Source organism: Macaca fascicularis, chromosome 18 (genome assembly GCF_037993035.2).
Source record: "Macaca fascicularis isolate 582-1 chromosome 18, T2T-MFA8v1.1".
Classification (NCBI taxonomy): Eukaryota; Metazoa; Chordata; class Mammalia; order Primates; family Cercopithecidae; genus Macaca; species Macaca fascicularis.
This window is the reverse complement of record NC_088392.1, coordinates 10,963,683-10,983,106: the sequence shown is the minus strand read 5'-3', so window position 1 is coordinate 10,983,106 and position 19,424 is coordinate 10,963,683. Positions and strand designations below refer to the sequence as shown.

The 19,424-nt window shown below is 35.8% G+C and overlaps 1 protein-coding gene across 2 annotated transcripts in view; it reads left to right on the top strand.

The window, feature by feature from the left end:
- The window catches only part of DOK6 (docking protein 6), a 436,008-nt gene that overhangs the window by 277,411 nt on the left and 139,173 nt on the right, over positions 1–19,424 (top strand). For both annotated transcript variants that reach the window (XM_005586482.5, XM_074022240.1), the window contains exon 5: positions 15,819–16,008. In XM_005586482.5, coding sequence (XP_005586539.1) covers positions 15,819–16,008 — 190 coding nt within the window. The remainder of the gene's footprint in view (positions 1–15,818; positions 16,009–19,424) is intronic.

Here is a 19,424-nt window from a genome sequence, read left to right as displayed (position 1 = left end):
GTGTTTTCCTGCCTCTTCAGACAGCCGGGTCTTATTTACCCTAAGACTAGCTAAGAGACATTTATGCAAATAATTTTTAAAGGTGAAAGATAATGTGTGTTGCTGAGATAAAAGTGGTTATTGATTAAATTCTTTGCTGTAATCATCTTTATCTACTGCTGTCAGCTGTTTTCATATCGACCCACAATCCCACATGCTATAGGGAAAGTGACATGGATGCAAGTTCACATGCACACGTGCACAATCACGCACAATCACACACACACACAGGTAAATGTGTTCTGACTTCAGATGACACTGCCACAGCAAAGTGCATAGTTGGTCCACAAAAATCTCAGTAGTACAGACCTATGAGATCTTCATTGTTCAGGCACAGGTAAAAAGGCTCAAGTTGGGCCGAGTTAGACTGGGTTGTGCTGAGATTGGCTCCAAGCTGCAGACAATGCCAGCGTCTATTTCATGTTTCTCAATCTCCTTACACTTGCAACTTCCTAAAGCACACTTCTCAAAACAAAAGACAACAGTAACGCATGATAGTATGCCCAGATTTGCAACACAATTTAAGCCTGTGCATATTTCATGTCCACTAACATTCCACCAGCTAAGGCAAGTCCTATTGCCAAGTCCAAACTCAAGAAGCACAGTACACCCCATCTATGAGGCCACAACAGGAGTTAGAATATATGACATATGGAAAGGAAGTGAAAAGCTGATACAAAAAATGATACAATCTACCATCTCAGGTATAATAAAATATATGCCAAAATAAAAACAAAAGTACTGTGGTAGAGGTGAGATTAATTCTAATCAAAGTAGCCTGCGCTTTTATTTTTATAATTATTTTTTACTCCTCTAAATTAGCTTTCTCAATCAGGCAAGTCTGAAACTCTTAATGTCCATCAATGATTAAAGCCAGTATTAGCAGGACCTTACTTATGTGGAAAATACCCAGTTAATGACAAAACAATGGCAACAATAAACCTCTATTTTGAAGATTTCCCCCCAATATCTGAATGATCTGGGGTGAACCTTATTCACTTGTATGGACATTCTTTATAACCAAACAAAAGAGTTTTCCAGGGTAATAATTTTGTCTGTGGGATGACATTGAGCAAAACCAACTCTTGCACCAGGAAAAACACCCAAGCATACCCACGTCTGAGTTTCTAAATTGCCACTCATATGCTCTAGCCTTGCCCAAAGTGAGTTCCTGAAAATACTACTCTGCCGATGATGACGATCTGCTCCCTGAAGCGAGGGAATCAATCGCTTGAACTTGATACTATATGACAGTTGTATCCCTTCCAAAAAGATATGTTGAAGTCCTAACCCTCCACAACTTAGAATGTGAATTTATTTGGAAATAGTTTTTTTGTAAAGGCAATCAAGTTAAAATGAGGTAATTAGGGTTGGCCATAATCCAATGACATCTAATATGTCACTATAAAGAAGGGAGGTTTGGACTCAGAGACAGATATGGACAAGGGAAGATGATGTGAAGATGCACAAGAAGATGGTCATGTGGCTGGAGTGATGACGCGTCCACAAGCCAAGGAACATGAAGCATTGTCCATGAACACCAGAAGCTAGAAAAAGCCAGAAAGGATCCTTCTGTTGAGCAGCCAGAGAGAGGATTGGCCCTGTCAGCACTCTGATTACAGACTTCTAGCCTCCAGAACTGTGAGATATATTTCTGTTATTTTAAGCCAACCAATTGTTGGTACTTTGTTATGATAGCCCTAAGAAACAAATACCAGCCCTGCATGATAGTTACAATATACATTAGTAAAGCTGTTGAGAAGTCCTATAATATGTTTAACTTTGTATAACCCAGCATTTCCCAAACTCACGTGACCTAGGTGCCTCCTTCTGCACATAACATGTATTCATGTCCTGTGGGATTTGTGTTCCATGAAACACATATTTACAAATGCTGATATAATCAACAGAGGTTATTATCTACAGGGAAAGCTGAAAGGCAATGATTATGGAAGCAGCCCTTCTAGAAGAAATAAGATGACACTGATGGATGCAACACAAAGTCTTGAATGTACCATAGCAATTTTGCCTACCATTGTGTTGTACCATTTTACTTCTATTATTTGATTTATATAGACACCACGTATAATTTTGAAAAATACAAATTATAACCACCACTTTTCTCACTTGGTCTTCAATACACACTACACCAGAAAAAGGTCAAAGCTATATTTATTTCTCCCTATACTTTGCCATATATGCTTCAGGAAAGCAAAAGATGTTTTGTAGTGCTTCTCTTCTCACAATGTCAAATCTAAATGATCCATTTTTCTGTGTCTAACTGTACTGTTTATAAAGGAGATGTATGCATGAAGAAATATCTTGAAGCACCAAAGGACCAATCCTGGTTCTTTCGCCCTGGGAATATCCCCTCCACACAGTAAGAATAAAGATGTGGATTTTGAAAGCATTCACATCTATGTAAGGGGAAAAGCTTTTGGGGGAGAATACTGAATCCAGAATTACTGCTCCCAGGTATGTGCAACAAGATGAAAAGAGTGGCTTGGAAAAGAAGAGTTTTATGGAAAAAAAAGAAATAGATCACTTCCTTGCCTTTCCTTTTTCCATGGGAGGTCAAGTGGGTAGTGACACTTGCTTATAACATCTCGTATAAATTGGAGGTTTCTTCAAAAGAAGACTAGAATGTGATTTTCCCTATTGGGTTTAATGAAAGGCATAGAACAATTAGCAGACAATGTTATTGGAAGCCAGAGAGATTTAAGAAAGAGCCTGAATTTTCTCAAAACTGAGTGTGGCATGGAGAGGGTGCTCAACTTTTCCTTAGATGCAGACTGGACCCCAGATATTATCTGGAAGCAGAAACTGACACAGCACAGGAAAGCAGAGACAAGGAACTTCTTTGGCATACAGGTGCATAGAAACGAGGTAAGACAACCACTTTTCCTCTGCCAACTCCTGTGACTCCATCAGTTCTGCCAGCTTTCAGTTCCGCCTAGAGGAAAAGGTGAGGGTGGCTCAGGGATTGAACTTTGAACAACAACAAAAATGGGTTAAGTGAGTCCTCCTTTGACAGAAAATTAATGCAATTTAACACACACACACACACACAAATATAATCTTTATAAATTCAACATATAATATTGGGATTTCATTTTTTGGTATACGTAAGTTTTGATTGTCCATTTTTTTCCTGCTGTACTGAAACAAAATATTGTATGAAGCTAGAAAGTCAAATATGTAGCCTGTCAGAAAAAGTTGACAAATTTCAGAGGATTGTTGTGAGGACTAAATAAGATATGAGTTGGAAAGCAGGCAGCACAGTGCCTGGCAGGAAGGTCAGTTTCTCTGGGATGTGTGTGAACATCCCCATCACATTCATGTCGGGTGCACATTAAACAAGGGAAGTTTGGGCTCACCCACACCTACAACGTAAACATCAGGAGGTGGAGTCCAGACATTTCTATTTTAACAATTCCAGTGATGCTCCTATATACATGAAAGCCTGAAAACTGGGGGTAACGTACTGTCAATTATAATTAGTTTTAAAAAAAAATCTACCATTGATTTTAGGAATTTGCCCATTGCTTGAAAAATTTCAAAATTACTGGCAAAAATTGCATCCTAGTAATCTTTGCATTATCATTTTAACATCTTTTTATAGTATGGTGGCATCCTTTGCATTCATTCCTTTTGGTCATGTGTGACTTCTTTTCTTAGTCGGCATCACTAGACGCTTGTGTATGTGTTAAACCTCTTTTCTGTATTTTGTGGGCTGAATTTTGTTTCCCCCAAAATGTGTATGTTGAAGTCCTAACCCCTGGTACCTCAGAATGTGATAGTACTTATTATACCATTAAAGAGGTAATTGAGGCAGAAGGAGAATATATAGGTGAGCCCTAATCCAATATGACTGTTATCCTTGTAAGAGGAGGAAATTTGAACACAGGTAGACACAGAGGGAAGACCATATAAAGATATAGGAAGAAAATGGCCCAGTACAAGCTGAAGAGAGGCACCTCAGAAAAAAATCAACCCTGCTGGCACCTTGATCTTGGACTTCCAGTCTCCAGAACAGTGAGAAAATAATTGTCTTTCTTTAAGCCACCCAGTCTGTGGTACTTTGCTATAACAGCCCTGGCAGACTTTGTATATATATTGTCTAATTCTATTCATTTTTGCTCTCATTGACTATTACTAATAATTCGCTTGCTCTACAGTTTTGGGCTTCATTGCTGGTTATTTTTCAAATTTCTTGAGATAGATATTTCAATAACTAATTTGTAGCTTTTCACTTTAATATATTGTATAAAGCTCCACATTTTTCTTTGAGCACAGATTAAGACCTTCATAGCAACAATATTATTCCCAAATCCCAGATTATACTACAATAAATATTAAAGAAATTTGAGGGGGGATTTGGGGGAGGAAGAAATGCCCTAAATTTTCCATCTGCCATAATGGAAAAATCAAAATAGTATCTTATAAGCTCTGGAAAATAAAGCAACATGTCATTTATACCTCTAAAGTTCACTAGATGAAGATAATTAAAATATAAAAAAGGAAATAGGAGCCACACATAATAAAACAAGATAATATGACACTAGCTTTAATAACAAATTTGAATAAATTATTTTATTTAAACGCAGTTTTTCTTAGATTGAGTTAAAATAATCTAATTTCATATAATTCAGTGGTTTCAAATTACACAATCTTACTCGAGAAATAGGAAATCAAAAAAGCTCTATAAACATTTTTTTAAAATGTGTTGTTCTACAACTTCCAATACATAAACTTTAGTTCCATATAATTGTTAAATTATATCAGACATTTAAATAAGAAATAATACTAATGCTATGCAAAACTATTCAGAAAACAAAGGAGAGATCATTTCACAACTCATTTTATGAGATCACTATAACCCAGATACCTGAAACCAGACCAAGTTTATACAAGTAAAGGAAATTTCAGGCAAATATCTTTCATGAACCTAAACCTAAAATGGCTTTTAAAATATTAAGAAATTGAATCCAATATTATACAAAAAAGATAATACACCCTGACCAATGTTGGCATAGCCCAATAATGAAAGAATCCCAGAAATCCATCAAAATATTTCCTTATGTTAATCCATGAAGGGTGAAAAATTACATGATTATTATAATTCATCTGTAAAAAGCATTTGATAAAATTCAAAATTCATTTATGAAATCAACTCTTAGAAACCAAGGAATAGAGGCCGGGCACGATGGTGCCTCGCCCCTGTGATCTCAGCATTTTGAGAGGCTGAGGCGGGTGCATAATTTGAGGTCAGGAGTTCGAGATGAGCCTGGCCAATATGGTGAAACCCATCTTTACTAACAATACAAAAATTAGCCAGGTGTGGTGACATGCACCTGTAGTCCCAGCTATTCTGGAGGCTCAGGCAGGAGAATTGCTTGAGCCCAAGAGGCAGAGGTTGCAGTGAGCTGCAATCACACCACTGCACTCCTGCCTGGGTGACAGCTAAACTCTTTCTCAAACACACGCCCACAAAACCTAGGACCAAAAGGAAACAAAATGAAGAACATCATTGGAAAGCCCTCAGTGAAGATCATTCTTGAGAGTAGAGTACTGAATGTTTTTCTCTTAAGGTTGGGAATAAGACAAAGATACCTTTCTCATTACTTCTAGTCAACATTTTGCTGAAAAGTCTTTATCTATGTAATATGACAAGAAAATAAACTAAAATTACAAAAAATTATAATCTAGATTGTGTACTCAGAAAACCCTAAAATCCTACCAGAAAGTAACTACAGCTAACAAATGAATTCAATGATGTTGCAAGATAACAAGTTGGTATTCAAATTTTTTAATATAAACTTATATTTTATATAATGCAATTAACTATTATAAAATTAAATATTAAAATACCTTTTACAAACGCATGAAAAACCATCACATACTGAGGGATAAACTATCAAAGGATGCACCAAGCCCCTACACTGGAAACTAAATATTTCTGAGAGAAGTTTTAAAAGGTCTTGATAAATGGAATCGTAAACCACTTTTATGACTGGAACACTCAATGTCATTAAGGTATCAGTCTTCACAGATTGATCTGTAAATCCAACATAATCCCAGTAAACTAGACATGTTTTTTTCTAGAACTTGACAAGTCAATTTTAGATGAATTTGGAAGGCAAAAGACCAACACAAGCCAAATAATCTTGAAAAGGAAAAGCCAACTTGAAACAGGTGTCTTTCCTAATTATGGGTCTTACTACAAGTTATAAGAGTTAGGACAAAGGCTACACAGAGATCCAGGGAACAGAATAGACAGAAGAAATAGACACACACACATATGTGGACAAATAAGTGATTGTTGTTGTTGTTGTTTGAGTCAGAGTCTTGCTCTGTTGCCCAGGCTGGAGTGCAGTGGCACGATCTCGGTTCACTGCAACCTCCACCTCCTGGGTTCAAGTGATTGTCCTGCCTCAGCCTCCTGAGCAGCTGGGATTACAGGCACCCCCCGCCCCCCAATCACAACTGTCAAATTTTTGTATTTTTAGTAGAGACGGGGTTTCACCATGTTGGCCAGGCTGGTCTTAAACTCTTGACCTCAGATGATCCACCCACCTCAGCCTCCCAAAGCAAGGACAATGCTCTTTTTCATAAGCGTATTAGTCATTTTAGTGAGAACAGTAAAACATCTGAAAATAAATTGTTCTAGAATGACTGGATATCTGTGTCAAATGATGAACCTGAACGCCTATGCACACCACAGTTAAACATCAGTTTAAGATGGATGCAACTTAGAGATATATAAAGATTTCTTATATAAAACACCGGAAGCACAAACTATAAAAAGAAATGTTGAACTTCATCAAAACTCAAACTATTGCTCATCAAGAAAATGCCATCAAAAAATTAATAAAAAGGAAAGTGACAGATGGAATCAAGTCATGATGTGCTGGTATCAGTCCACAAGAACCTTGTAGAGAATAAGCAAAACTAACCTAACAGTGTTAGAAATCAGATCAGTGGTGGTTCTGAGAACCTGGACGACTGAAAAGTGGAGTAAGATAACTTTCTGTGGGGACAGAAGTGTTGCATGTCTTTGCTGTGCCTTCGTCAAAACTAACAGAACATTATACATAAGATATGGACATTCCATTATATTTCACAATATAGTTCACACTTTCAAGAATGAAGGACTTATTACAAAAATGAAAGAAAATAAAATTGTTTTCTAAGTAATGTAAACAAAACCAATGAAAATCTGAGATGATTTGTCATAAACATCTTCAGGAAAGTTTCCAATATACAGAATTCTCACAATCAAGAAAAACAGTAGATGTAATTTTTGATAAATCTGGCAAAAGACATTTACAATGACTCACTCTATATGTATTTTGAATATTTATTGGTAAGGAATTTCTGGAAAGCAATTTGGCAATGTGTGATTCTTATAAGTTTATAGTATTTGCTCCAGTGATTCAGATTTTAGTACTCAATGTAAGTTAATAATCAAAGATATTAAAAATTATCCAAAATTTATAAAGAATATAGTAAACTCTATGAACCAATATAAAAGGACTGAATTATTCAGCAAATTGAGCTAAAAATTGGTTATTTTATTGCATCTTAATTTATATTAGATGAAAATTGGCTTACTTTTAATATTCATTAACATATAAATTATAGCATAGCTATATAGTGTATTATGCATTTCTTAAAATTTTTAGCCCCTTAAAATATTTAATAGTGTCTGAAAATGCTTATAAGTGCAATATACAAGGTTAAATACTTTTAGTGTAATAATAATTGTGTGTGAATTTTTTCTGTGTTAAGATACAGTATAACAAATCTCTAAGGTTTAGCAGTTTAATTTTTAAAAATAATTTACCATATTTGCTGCCATGAACATGCTTTACTTGGAAATGCAGATAAAAATCCATGCAATAGTCAATTTTTATAAAGCAAAAAAGAAATTTCTGGGGAATTTTAAAAAGATGCTGTGGATTTTTTTTTTTTAAGTACTGCTGATTGATCAAACAAATGCAAGCATTCCAATTCACAGTGATCCTTGACACTGGGCAGATGGCACCTGGCAACTAAATCTATTGCTGTTCCCACATAATAAAATAAATTTTGATGAATTTTAGTTCTGTGGTGGAGATGGAGTTACAATTTTTGACAAGCACAAATCATGTTTTGTTTATTCGTGGTTTAATTGCATTATACAGATCTAAGGATGAGTCTAAATGTGCAAACATCTGCTTTTTCAGTGTGGTTCAGCTTTTAAAGCTGCTAGAATTGAAAAGTGACCACTGCAGTAATTGTCTGCTATAGAAATTTTGGAGATAAGATTATAAAGAACAATGATTTTGAAATGTCTCATCTTCTGTGTAATATCTGGCTCTATTTAGTTCCTTTAGGTATTTCATATAACTATTAAGAAAAAAACAAAGCACACTGTTTAAACAATGGGATGAATCTAGATTCCCAATTGATATGAAACTCAATAATAAATCATTATTTATTATATCTATTATATATTAGATATATATTAGATTTATTACATTATATCTATTATATATTAGATATATATTAGATTTATTACATTATATCTATTATATATTAGATATTTATTAGATATATTACATTATATCTATTATATATTAGAAAAACTAATATAAAGTATTAGTTTTTCTAATACCAGATTCTTGAGGACTTACTCATCAACACTTAATATTAGACCAATGTCTCTGGTCTTTTGCCTAAATACCATTTAGCAGTTTTGTATTCTTACCAATTAAAAATTGGTATGAAATTTTAGTATGTAAGAAGTGTTAAAGAATATAGAATTGGGCCAGGCACAGTGGCTCACACCTGTAATCCCAGCACTTTGGGAGGCTGAGGCAGGAGGATCACCTGAGACCAGCCTGGCCAACATGGAGAAACTCACCCGGTCTCTAGTAAAAATTCAAAAATTAGCTGAGCGTGGTGGCAGGTGACTGTAATCCCAGTTACTCGGGAGTCTAAGACAGGAGAATCACTGCCTCAGGAGGCAGAGGTTGCAGTGAGATGAGATAGCACCATTGCACTCCAACCTGGGCGACAAGAGCAAAACTCCATCTAAAAATATATATATATATGTGTGTGTGTATATATATAATTGGACTTTGTTTTCTCTGTACTGCAGCCACAGAGCTGTTGATAGTGGGTGAAAAGAACCAAGAAATGTTAAGAGACATGAAGATAATTCTTTGAAAGTCTTTTATAGGAGAAGAGTAGAAAGGAGGGGGCATATAACCCTCTCAAGCCCCATGAAAGAGGAAGGGCAAGAGAACTACTTGTAGAATTTGGTTGGTTGTCAGGAGGGGAGACTGGCTTCTCACCTCACCCATGCTGGTAGAACTGTAGAATCAAGTCGTGCTGCCCCAGCTGGTATCTGGGCAGTGTGCAAGAGAGTTTGGGGAAGAACCTGAGTTTGGGGAAGTAGTGGTTTCAGTTTTCACCATGGTGAACCTGAGATCAGGATGCAGGATGGGTCTGAGGCTGTTTGTGATAGCCAAACAAGGAGAATGGGTCAGCAGTTGGACAAGATACACTGCCACATTCGGTGGGACAAGTGCACACCTTACAGTTAGCTAAGCTTGATTCATCTTGAAAAGACCCACATCAGGACAACTCTTGTCTGTGAGAAGGAGCTCCAGCAGAAAGATAAAGGTGGAACGCAGAAAACAGAAGCTAAGGGTAGTAGGCTCCATGTCAAGGCACCTCCCCCTTCAGGGAGCAGGGGAGACATCTGAGGTGTGGGGATGCTTCTTAGGAACATACCATATGCCCCAAAGAGAGACATAGCATTTGAATACATCTTGTCATTAAGAATTCAAAAATAAAGAAGAACTTTCAATAGTAACAACTATTTAGAAGGAATTTACCCTCTTCATTATTCTTACCCTGGAGAAGTCAAAAGCAAAAGAAAGGGGGGCAGGGGGAGTCGCCATGGAAAGGTGGTGATGGAAGAAGCAGGAAAAAGCATATTCTTTCTCATTCTCATTGCTGGACTCTCAGTAATGGACTTGACCTGAAAGAAGAGAAACTTCCATTTATTTCAGACTTCAAAATTATCAAATTACACCAGCCATCTCATCTGAGACATGAAGTTGACAATATCCTTATGGGCGATAGTGAATTAAGCACTAATCTCTGTCTGAGATACTGCCGGGGCAAGGAGAGGAAATTTCATAGTTGTGTGAGAGCAGGGTTGGAAGAAAAACCACTTTCCTAAGTTGCACCCTACTAAATCTGGGTCTTTTAATGAATTAGCTACGGTAACAGATTGAACCTAAACAATGTCTTCCATAAATATTGGGTTTTTCATCATGTGATATTTTGAAACAAATTTGAGGACTCCTGCCATCAGAGAATCTCAGTTAAATCTTTAAAGTTATTTTGAATGGTTAGTTGTATATAGAAGTGAGTCTTAACTTTATGGAATCACTCGCTAATAGAAACAATGAAGTGAAATTCTCCTATTTAGGGTTGACATCTGCAGTTTACGCTCCGATAGGCCCAGGCCATTCAAGTTTTGACTGTGACTCTAGTTATGTATACTTATGGGAAAAACAATAGACGGGTATAAACTACAGCAGAATGAAAAAATATGTAAACAAATTATCCAATACAGCTATTTTAAATCATTATGTAACCAGTTTACATCTACTGTATACATTTATGTAAGAATTTTATTTACATTAGTTAATGCCTATTTTAATAAATTTTAACAAATATTTAAGCCTCAGGAGGGATACAGGTTGAGTTTTACACGAGGAATTGTTTACAGCCTAAATCATTGTTACCAACAATCTAAATCAAGAGTGCCCTTCCTTTTGTACAGTTTCTTTTGAGCCATTTTTGGCTTTTAACAGAAGAGAAGGTAAAAGTATAAAGTGTTCACATTTACTCACTTAAGCTGAAGATAATATTAGATTTAACTCCTCTCTGGAAAACATAATGAGTTAGTATTTATGAATCTCTTGGTTTCTGAATCTTTAGGTGTAACACTTTGTTCCATGTTCCATTTTCTTTTGACCCAACCTTCAAAACCCATGACTTCTGGAGTAGAGGAGGAAATAGAATATAGTGGGTAAAAGTGTTCAGCAACAAGCTAACAACTGAAACTTCTTTGAAAAAAAAAATCTATTGGCTTCCAGTAGACCCTTTTCAAATTTCTTCTAACGTACAAAAATCCATTTTATGTCTATGCAGTCACAATGCACTGAATGTTCACCACGTGCTAGATGCAGTTATTTAATACATAAATTCCGAAAGCCTATTTATACATTTCTACCCAGTATAAGCGAAATTTAGCTGAACAGATATGTCTATTTTCCTGTACAGTTCTCCATTAAACATAGTTTTCCATCTGTATTCTTACAAAAGGGAATTATCAAGGGGTTGTTTGAAGGACTTGTTACCGTTTGTTTTCTGTGTGTTACTTGTTGTCAGAAACCCCCGACTCTGATCCTTTGCTTCTCAAGGCAACTGCGAGCTCCACTTACCCTCCCCACCTGCCAGTCTCAGACTCACAACTATACTTGGATTTGTTCCTGCATAAAATAGATCCATTTAAAAACTCACTGGCTGACAGGGAAGATTTCAGTTCTTCTCGGCACTGATGACCCATTCAGTCCGCTCTCGCTCCACCTGGAGCCTCGCTGCCCCTTTTCCCTGAGTGCAGTCACCCTGTCTTGCCAGACCTTGATCTATTCAATTCGTCTAAGCCTTGTTTTGCAGCCCCATCTAGACTCTTGTTGTAGTTGTAGCCTTACCCCGGTATCTCAGGCCTTCTCTGGGCATGGCCTATCTCTTTGGACCTCATCATTCAGCTTTAGTGAAAAAGATGCCCTTGCAAACATAATTGCAGATCCAATACTAGCATCTTTGTTGGATGCAATATTTATATTATAATAAATTTATTTGTATACTTTATTATAGTATAATTATATATTTATAATATTTAATACATATTCTACCCTTGTTTTTTGTTTTAACCATTTAAAATAAAATTATACTTTCTCACATATTAGCTAACATGGGACTCTACATTTTACTAATATACAAATTCACCGGCAATGTGTTTGGGACTTTTTAACTCTGTAATTTAAAATCTTAAATGAATGAACACATTTTGATTTGATATTTGTTTTTACATAACCTTTTCAAAAATTTGTTTTTTCATACATTCATCAGTCTTCACAGATTATCAGAATATTTATGTTTTAGGATATTATTTAGACAATTAGCTTCCTTTTCAGTACTTTTGGGTATTTGGGAATGGGTTGTTTAGTTTTCTTTAGTAATGTTTTGTTGTTGCTGTCAATCATCTGATAAGGAAAATAGTTGGAATACACATATCTTGATAAATTATAAACCATTTTCCATATATCTTTCTTCCTATTCTCCTGTCTCTTGTTCCAATTAGTGTAAGAACTCTTTCTTACAAAATCATGTATGAATCGGTTGAGATGGGATTATTTGGGCAGATATTAGATAACACTTCGGAAAAAAACGTACTGTTTTGTTCTGCTGGTACATGGCATCATTTTCCAGTCATTCCTCATGGTTTCTTTAATATTGCTACTTCCCTAGCAATATTTTAGAGTGAGTTTCACAAATCAACAGTTCTCAAAGTGTCCCCAGAGCAGCAGTGTCTACAGCTCTTGGGAATAAATGGAAAATGTAAATTATCTGGCTCCAATCCAGCCCTGTTGTACCAGAAATGATAAGATTGGAGGGGGCCCAGCATTCTGTTTGAACAAAGCCTCCAGGTAATTTTAACGCACACTGAAGTCTGAAAAACCAACAGTATACGAAATGAAAACCAAACGTGGGTTCTTAAAAAGCAGCATAATTAGAGAGTGATTTAAAATGCCTGCTTGATAGAATTGTTTCACAAAGATAAAAATTTTTTAGAAATAATTTAAATGGAGCCAATTTTAGCCACTCCATTTTGAAATGGTCTTTCTAGCAAAACCTTAACAAATGTTTCAGTAAAACAAGTATATTATGCTAATAAGAGAATACAATGATGTATTCATTGTCAAGGCAGAAAGCTTCCTTCCTCATTATAATGGAATTCAGGTAAGTATAGTTAGGTAACATAATGTGCCGCCTTCATCTTTATGTGCCTAGTTTTTCTGCTGGATTAAATTTGTTCACTTTTTAATTGAATCTGAAATTCTTAGAAATTAGGTATTAGGAGAGAATAGATTTTTGAATACTTGAAAATTGAAAATATATCTTAGTATAATTTCTTTCAAAAGTTGCAAGAAATAGCATCCAAAGGAACATTGGAGGGTTCTAAACCATAACAAGAAGGGTTGACTTGAGTTGATGGGTTGAAAAGTATATGAGGACAGGGAAAGCAGAAGGCAGGCAAGAGGGTAGGGACACCACAGGTAAATTTCACCTGCTTGTATTGACTAGAGATGGCCCTGGAAAAACTCCCTTAGGGCAAGTTGTCCAATTAGTTTTTTTAAAATGGGCCTTGATGATATACATAGAGATAGAGACGAAGATAGAGATACATAGAGCGCTATATCATGTGAATCTTATTAAATTCACTTACTTGATTTTTTTCAGCTTTCTCCAGTGTCCGGTGTGATGCTTGTACTCTCTCCTTGCTCATTTTTCCTAGGCTTTATCTGCTAACATTTGAGCCCCCAAGCATTTCAGTGAAAATGTAATGGTCCTTCTGGGTCCACTGTTACAGGTCATGTTTCATGTACCATCCACTTGAAGGACACTCAGTGTCAAGATCTTTTTTTTTTTTTAACATTCTATGTTTTTCATTATCAAACTGTGGGCATGAATATCAAGGGTCAATACAGCCATAAACAACAATACTCATTAATGTTTACTTCAATATTTTGGAAGAAATGTTATTTATTGGCATTTTTGCAATGATTTTTTGGTTGCTAATTCAGACTCTGGAATTGATGGAAAGGAAAGAATGTAAAGAAATGTTTTGCTTTCCATTTCTGTAACAATATTTTCTCTATGCATAACAGGTGCCACTGACATGATTAATTCCACATGTAGGAGCTGAACTTTATCAAAAGGTTCCTGGCCAAAGAAAAGAAGATTGATGTTCAGGCATTGTCTGTATTCCCTGTGTAAAGCCTTTGGGTCCAAGTTTTATAGTTTTATATGAGATCATGCCCCTTTTATTTACTACTAATCCCATTGGAGTGGGAATTATGATGGGAATGTGAGTGATGTGTTTAATGCTAAATGTTAATACTTTAGTTGGTTGTACCTAAGAATTTTAAGCTATTGAGAATATGTATATTTGGGCTTTTCATTGCAGGTAATTAATGAGGCAATGTTCTTTCTTCAGCTTTCAGCCATATAATTGATTGCAATTTGTCATTTCTTAGGAAGTGAATGTGAAATCCATACACATTAGTTTCATGGGTCAATAATCTAAAAGACTGAATTATTAGATAAGCTATTGTCCAAAATATCAAGACACATGAGTATAAATATTGTCTTTATGGCTAGTATATGTTAAGCTATCATGCTTATGTTAATTTGGAATCCGAATATTGTTTTTTTGGCATCAGAATCCTTACAAAGTGAAGTATCTAAGTAAAATAGAAAGAAAATAATCTATTATACAATCTCAGCTCAGTACCAGCAAACATGTAGCATTTAAGATTATATTATGAATAGTACATTCCTAAACATATCAATCATTTTCCATCTGCAGCTGTAGTATTTCATCTCTCAAAATAATTCAACAGCACTGACTTTAAAGCACTATTCACAATTAAATCCTAACCCACAGAGGTACATCTGCCAGTAATTCTTAAACTTTAACATGACTTTTTTTGTAATTCTTCAATTCTTGCATCTCATAATTCATCATGACATAGATGTACTTCATTCATACAGTTAAATATTGGACACTTACTGTAAACAAAGGATGTGGTGCTAGGAAGTAGGGATGCTTTATAGAGTATGTTGTAAGGCACACCAAGTTTTTTACTTCCAGAACTTACAAACTAATTTTTCAAAATACAATCTATTGAATGCATTTAAATGGGAATCAAAGGCAGCATAACTTTGCAATAGCCTTTGAGATACACAGTTACAAAGTAAGGTTTGGAATGATTGCCTAATAATCTTATTTTTGACCATAGGATATCCAGGAATGAAAAAAGTTAAGTATTTTTATTTTGCTTACCAAAGCAATGTCTTAAGTTCTGCGGAAGACTGTAATGAATATCTGCAATTATCATATGCTAAATTTGACCATGACTACAATTTGTTTTGAGATTCAAACTAAATTATTTTTGCAGTGCTTAAGTAGTGAGTCAGTCTGAGTGGGCATTAAATACGTCACATCAGTGAAGGTAAAACTCCAGTAAGATCTTGCCTAAGTCGAGCAAATAAGATATTCCTCACTGGAATTGTATCTGTGATAACCACTTAGATTATGTGAAGGAGCAGACTATAAGCACAATTTGGGCAGAGACTCCCTTAAGTTTTGCCCTTATTTTTCCATTGTACAATTTAACTATTTAATCTTCACCATAGACAATACAAGCCATGAAAATTAACTGAGTGAGTGAATTAATGATTCAGAAGACTTTAATGAACTCCTTGTCTCAAATTTGGAAATATGTAATGTTCTACAGTGTTTATCCATATCACCAAGGGACGTGGTAATGTTTCCTGCAGTCTGTAGATAAATTAATATCATATGGCCATAGACAGTCACACCTCTTTTCACTTAATCTTCTCCATTCTTTGTTTCTTCACAGAGCGATTCAATGTGTATCTTATGCCTACGCCAAATCTGGATATTTATGGTGAATGCACAATGCAGATCACTCATGAAAATATCTATCTCTGGGATATCCACAATGCCAAGGTCAAACTGGTGATGTGGCCTCTCAGCTCACTGAGGAGATATGGTCGGGACTCAACGTGGTTCACATTTGAGTCAGGAAGGTAAGATCTAATGCAGCAACCAAGTGTGGGAAGTTGTATAACAGAGTCCTGAAAGAAAGTTCTGTCCATCATTGCCCTCAGTGAGCACTGTTTTCATTCAGGGTAAAAGTTAGCAAATACATAATTTCTTCAGATTCTTAATAACATGAATACAATTCTGTTAATTTTTTGGCAGGCTAATTACCCCATTCAAAATAATTTCAGTCTCTTACACTACCAAACTCAAACTGGTTTCGTAATTATATTAATAATGTAATTATCTTTTTGCAAGATTATTACAATACTATATTTTCGGTGTGCCTGCATTCAAAAGGATCTCCATAAAATTAAATGTAGCATGTCCTTGCTTGCCTTGTTTTTGTGAGTGTTTTTCAATAAGCAAACAATATTTTTTAAAGTTTTAAATAAAATTATTTAAATATTGCTTTTAGGCAAATATGCTGCTTTCTTGATCACAGCATATGGTTGAAATCCGTAAGTGTCTGAAATGAATCCTTGCTTCACAATCATTATTAATAAACATGGATTTAGACATAAAATACAACCAACCAAATCATTGTCTTTATGCTATGACCCCGTTGTGATATTGTCACACATCCAAGACAAGACTTAGGTTTGGAGATTCTATAGAGAAGGAGATGTTTAATGCTTCCATCTTCACCCAGGGGACATGATTTATCACATTCTTAAAATGAATTCATGGTCTTATAAGGCAATTATAGTGAGGTTTCATTGCATTTGATATAATATTTTTAAGTTTATGACTTTCTTCTTATAAAACTACTAAATATTTACTCAAGGTCACATTCTAATATCTATCTAGCCAGCTAGGGTAGGTCCCATGTCTCTTAAAATTTTAAGGAGAAAAAAAAGAAAAAACAAACCTGAGCTGGAGTAATTTTACCAGTCTGGGGCCCTTTTGCACTAAGGTAATATTAAAGTCTCTACCACACTGATTTCTCTGAAAAGCATTATTAGATCCTGTGTTGACTTAGTACGTATGAGCTTGTTCAACTATTTCTATCTACCTAGATATTGAGAGTGTAATAGTGTAATCACATTCTGATAGCCATTGGGAAATATAAATTCTAAGAAAATGAATTTTTAAGATGTTTATCATTTTAAAAATTATGACTATGAAAATGAGTTGACATGTTTTAGAGATTCAATGACCTAAAATCTATGATGCTTTTTTTTTTTTTTTTTTGAGACAGAGTCTCGCTCTGTCGCCCAGGCTGGAGTGCAGTGGCGCGATCTCGGCTCACTACAAGCTCTGCCTCCCGGGTTCCCGCCATTCTCCTGCCTCAGCCTCCCCAGTAGCTGGGACTACAGGTGCCCGCCACCACGCCCGGCTAATTTTTCGTATTTTTAGTAGAGACGGGGTTTCACCGTGTTAGCCAGGATGGTCTCAATCTCCTGACCTTGTGATCCGCCCTCCTCGGCTTCCCAAAGTGCTGGGATTTACAGGCATGAGCCACCGCACCCGGCCGGATGCACCTTATGTTTTTACTGGCTTTAAAAGTTAGTGTATTAGTCCATTTTCACACTGCTGATAAAGACTGGGCAATTCACAAAAGAAACAAGTTTAATGGACTCACAGTCCCACGTGACTGAGGATGCCTCACAGTCATGGCAGAAGGAGAAAGGTACGTCTCACATGAGAGCAGACAAGAGAATGAGAGCCAAGCGAAAGGGGTTTCCGCTGATAAAACCATCAGATCTCGTGAGACTTATTCACTACCACGAGAACAGTATGGGGGGAACTCCCACTGGGTCACTCCAACATGAGGGAATTTTGGGAGCTACAATTCAAGATGAGATTTGGGTGGGGACAGAGTCAAACCATATCAGTTAGTTTTACATATATATGTAAATTCATATATATGTATATATGAATTGGATGTTGTTGAGGTTTTGTTGGGGTTGGGGTTTTGTTTTTGTTTTTGCATCATTTACCAGCACTACCTCTAGAATCCCCTCCCTTGGATCCTTCTAGATATGCCTATCTTCCTGTTTCTATGGAAAACAATTTAACTATTTTGTCTGTTACAACATTTCAATAGACTGCCACTCAAAATTTTAAATAAGTCATTTTCTTTCATGAAGAATGGTTATTCAGAATTTTCACTCCATTTATACCTGTCCACATTAGTTTTTTAAGATCTTTGATAGAGGAATTTGGTATCATTTTTTTCCCTCTGTTGTTTGTTTCTTTGTCTTTGAGATTAGAGTCCTGTCGTTTGGACACAGTTCATTTGTTTTTTTCCTTCTTTAAATTTTGGGTGTCATTTGCTCTTTAGTGACTGAGAAACTGACTGAGAAATTGTCCATAATTTTGTGCATTTATTTTGTAAATTCCAGATGATCTCGCTCTTGTTAAAAGGAGCCAGTGGGGGAAGGTCTTGTCCATACTTTATCTAGAGAAATAAAAGTGGGACATTGTGTTCCCTGGGTCTAGACTGATGGGGTCACTGGTGATGAGACTGGGGACAATTTAGAGGGCAGATTGGCAGGTAAGGCATGGCCAGTCATCCTAGCAAACCAAAGCCAAAGGCCAACACTTTCTAGGTTTTATTAGCTCATTGACCAAGGCACGTCATTTGGTATAAATTTTAGCCATTTATTTATACTACTATATGTACTAATAGTAGTATTAGTACAAATACTACATGTGAAAATACAATTAGATATATCAAAATACTTTTTTCACTGACACTTTCAAATGCATTGTTAAATTCTACTGTAAACCTGAAATGTAGACGTGAACAGTAGGAATGGATCTACATCATTTATTCTGGAGAAGCATCCTTCAGTCACCCCCGTAACTATAATTATATGTCATAAGTCTCCAGGAGCACTCACCTAGTGTGGGGCAGAAGGAGAACAAGGACCAGGAAACTCTCCGTGGTAATCGTCCTTAGCACAGCATGGCGCCTGGGAGATGTATTCATAGTCTCACATCAGCTTGGAGCAATTCCTCTTTTACCATAAGAATCGTAACTTTGCATTTTAAAGGTGAAAACAACCAATTTGCCATGCAAGCATATTTTCTCAAGAAAATCACAAAAAATAACAGACCTTCAGAGAAAGTGATAAGATTCATGATTATGTACGATTTTATCCTGTGAAAGACAAAACTCCTTTAACTGCTGACTTGATATTTTTACTTCATATTACCTCATAAATATTGTAAGCAGAAATCAAGATGAGTTCAAATGCCTGCATGGCCAAAATTTAGGTGAGCCCCTGATCTTCTGTATGAATTATTTTTCAAAACAAACACCCATATTCAGCCTGATGCTTACTAGTACAAAATTGGTGCTTAAAATGTGTCTAACTTTGATAATATTGTTTCCATTTAGAAACCTGGGAAAAACCTGGTTACTAATTTTTAACAATTAGAAATGTGAAATAAT